This window comes from Dendrobium catenatum, unplaced genomic scaffold (assembly GCF_001605985.2).
Source record: "Dendrobium catenatum unplaced genomic scaffold, ASM160598v2 fragScaff_scaffold_104, whole genome shotgun sequence".
NCBI lineage: Eukaryota > Viridiplantae > Streptophyta > Magnoliopsida > Asparagales > Orchidaceae > Dendrobium > Dendrobium catenatum.
In genome coordinates this window covers 593,479-595,664 of record NW_021318566.1, presented here as the reverse complement: position 1 = coordinate 595,664, position 2,186 = coordinate 593,479, and the positions used below count along the sequence as shown (strand labels likewise).

At 33.1% G+C, this 2,186-nt stretch overlaps 1 protein-coding gene across 1 annotated transcript in view; it reads left to right on the top strand.

Annotated features, from left to right (window-relative positions):
* The window catches only part of LOC110104416 (transcription factor MYB111-like), a 2,883-nt gene extending 1,450 nt beyond the window's left edge, over window positions 1-1,433 (top strand). Inside the window, exon 3 of the mRNA XM_028697227.1 lies at window positions 728-1,433. Coding sequence (XP_028553060.1) covers window positions 728-1,433 — 706 coding nt within the window. The remainder of the gene's footprint in view (window positions 1-727) is intronic.
* The last annotated feature ends 753 nt before the right edge of the window (window positions 1,434-2,186 follow it).

Sequence of the window (2,186 nt, the reverse complement as noted above, 5' to 3'; positions counted from 1 at the left end):
TTTGATTGTTTTTAAGTTTTTTGTCATTAAAGAGTTATTTTTTATAATAGATTTTAAAAAATTTATTTTACTCACAACACTTCTACATTTACTTTGAAAACAAAACAAGCTGCAATCATTCCAAACCAATTCTAAGAATGATTATTTAATTTATATTTTGAAAAATAATTATAACAATTTATAAGATGTTTGTTACTCTTTGATTTAAAAAAAAAATTAGGACTTTTGAGTCAATTAGAGTAAACTCACACAAATATCACTTACGCAAGCTTTGAACCTACGGATAAGTCAAAACTCTCAACTAACAAATCAAGAAGATCTATGTGACTCGGAAATTGCAATGCTGAAATTGTTTTTTCTTTGTTTATTATCTATGGGCTGATGATGGTACCTTTGATGCAAGACACAATTTCTTTGTCTAGTAATTCGCCATTAAATTGGCTCAATCTATTTGTAAAACATTTTTTTTTTATTTTTTTTTGGGTATTTTTGTGTTTTGTGTTGAAAGCAATTCATAGATAACCCAAAAACAAAATCCAATTATAAATAAAAATAGGACTTTAACTTTCCAACTAATTGTGGCAATCTATAAGTATATATTCACTAGATAATTGATTGTATGATAAATTTGAATTACATATTTTATTATTTATTATTTATTATTTTAAGGGTGTTGATTTACTAATATATATAAAGATGTTGATTTACTAATATTTATTTTTTTCAGGTGGTCAGTGATTGCAGGACATTTGCCTGGAAGGACTGATAATGAGATCAAGAATTATTGGAACTCACATTTAAGCAAGAAAGCTGAAGGTTTGTTAAACAAAGATGATGAAAGTTGTGTCAACAATGTCCGAAAGCGAAAGGGAGGCAGGCCAAGCAAATTGGCTAAGAAGAAGAAGGCTGAAAATGAGATTTTAAGCAAGGAGAAGGGTGAAAAGGTTAAGGATGTGATAGAAGTAAGAAGGAGTGAGGAAGTAGAGAGTGTTGTTATAGACCCACAACCTCAACAAGCTGTCTCTAAAGACTTTCCATCAATAGAGGTTTTATTGGGCGATGAGGAGAACAATAAGGGTGAAACTTTGAGCCAAAATGAAGAAAATGAAGGGAGAGAAAAAGAAATGAATGGAGTGGGAGTACTTGAGGTACTGTCAAATGAGGATGTTGGGCCTTCCCTTGATGAGATTGAGAAGTTGATTGATTGGGAATTGGAGGAGATAGCCTTGAGGTTATGGGAGGGGGAAGGGGAGGGTGTTGGTGAAATATTGCCTTGGATTTGGGAGGATGAGAGCCATGAGATTAGTGGAGAGTTCGGTGGTTTTATTGATAGTGGGAAGTTTGATGCCTTCAAGTATGATGATGATTATTTGGATAATTGGCTTTTATCTGATGTATCAGAGTTTTCCACTTGGCTTGGTTCTTGCGGTTGAGGGAGATGTAAATGAATTGGTGAAAAAAGAGAAGGCATCTTCATTAGAACAATGCGTCAAATTTAGGAGCAAAATGTACGCAAATTTCTTTGATGGCTTTCTTATTTTGAGCTTCACCCATGTGAAAGAATAAGATAGATTATGTAATCAACTTGATATGAATGATTTTGGGCATGTAAATTATGTTGAGTATGCCACTATCATCGGTGCATGTAATCTATTTGAATAAGAGTAAAATTAGACTTTTATCTTAAGTGGTTGAAAATTAAACAATTTTGTGGCTTTTAGTTTCTAATAAGAATTAATATATATATGCTGGTGCTTCATATGTTCTACTATTGTTGTAGATCTAGTACGGTTGATGAGTCCCATCGATTAGGCGTGGATCAATTAATGCTTGTGGCCATGTTATGTTCAAATGATTATGAAAAGTAAATATCTCAAGGATTAGATGCAAATGAATAATGATAATTCATTATTCATTCTTTATTCATTATGTGTGGCTGAAGACCACTCTCATAATAATTTAACACTTATAAGATGTTAACTTTTACAAGGTTTTGATAATGATGATCTTACATGAAAATTAAATTAAATCATTTTTGCTATAATCATTAGAGTTCCATTGGGGATACTATGATTTAGAGTAGGGGTGTCAATTTCGGGTCACGGGTCGGGTTCGGGTCGAACCCGGAACTGACCCAGCACTATTCGGGTCAACCCGAACCCGACCCGCTTCAGGTTCGGGTCAAC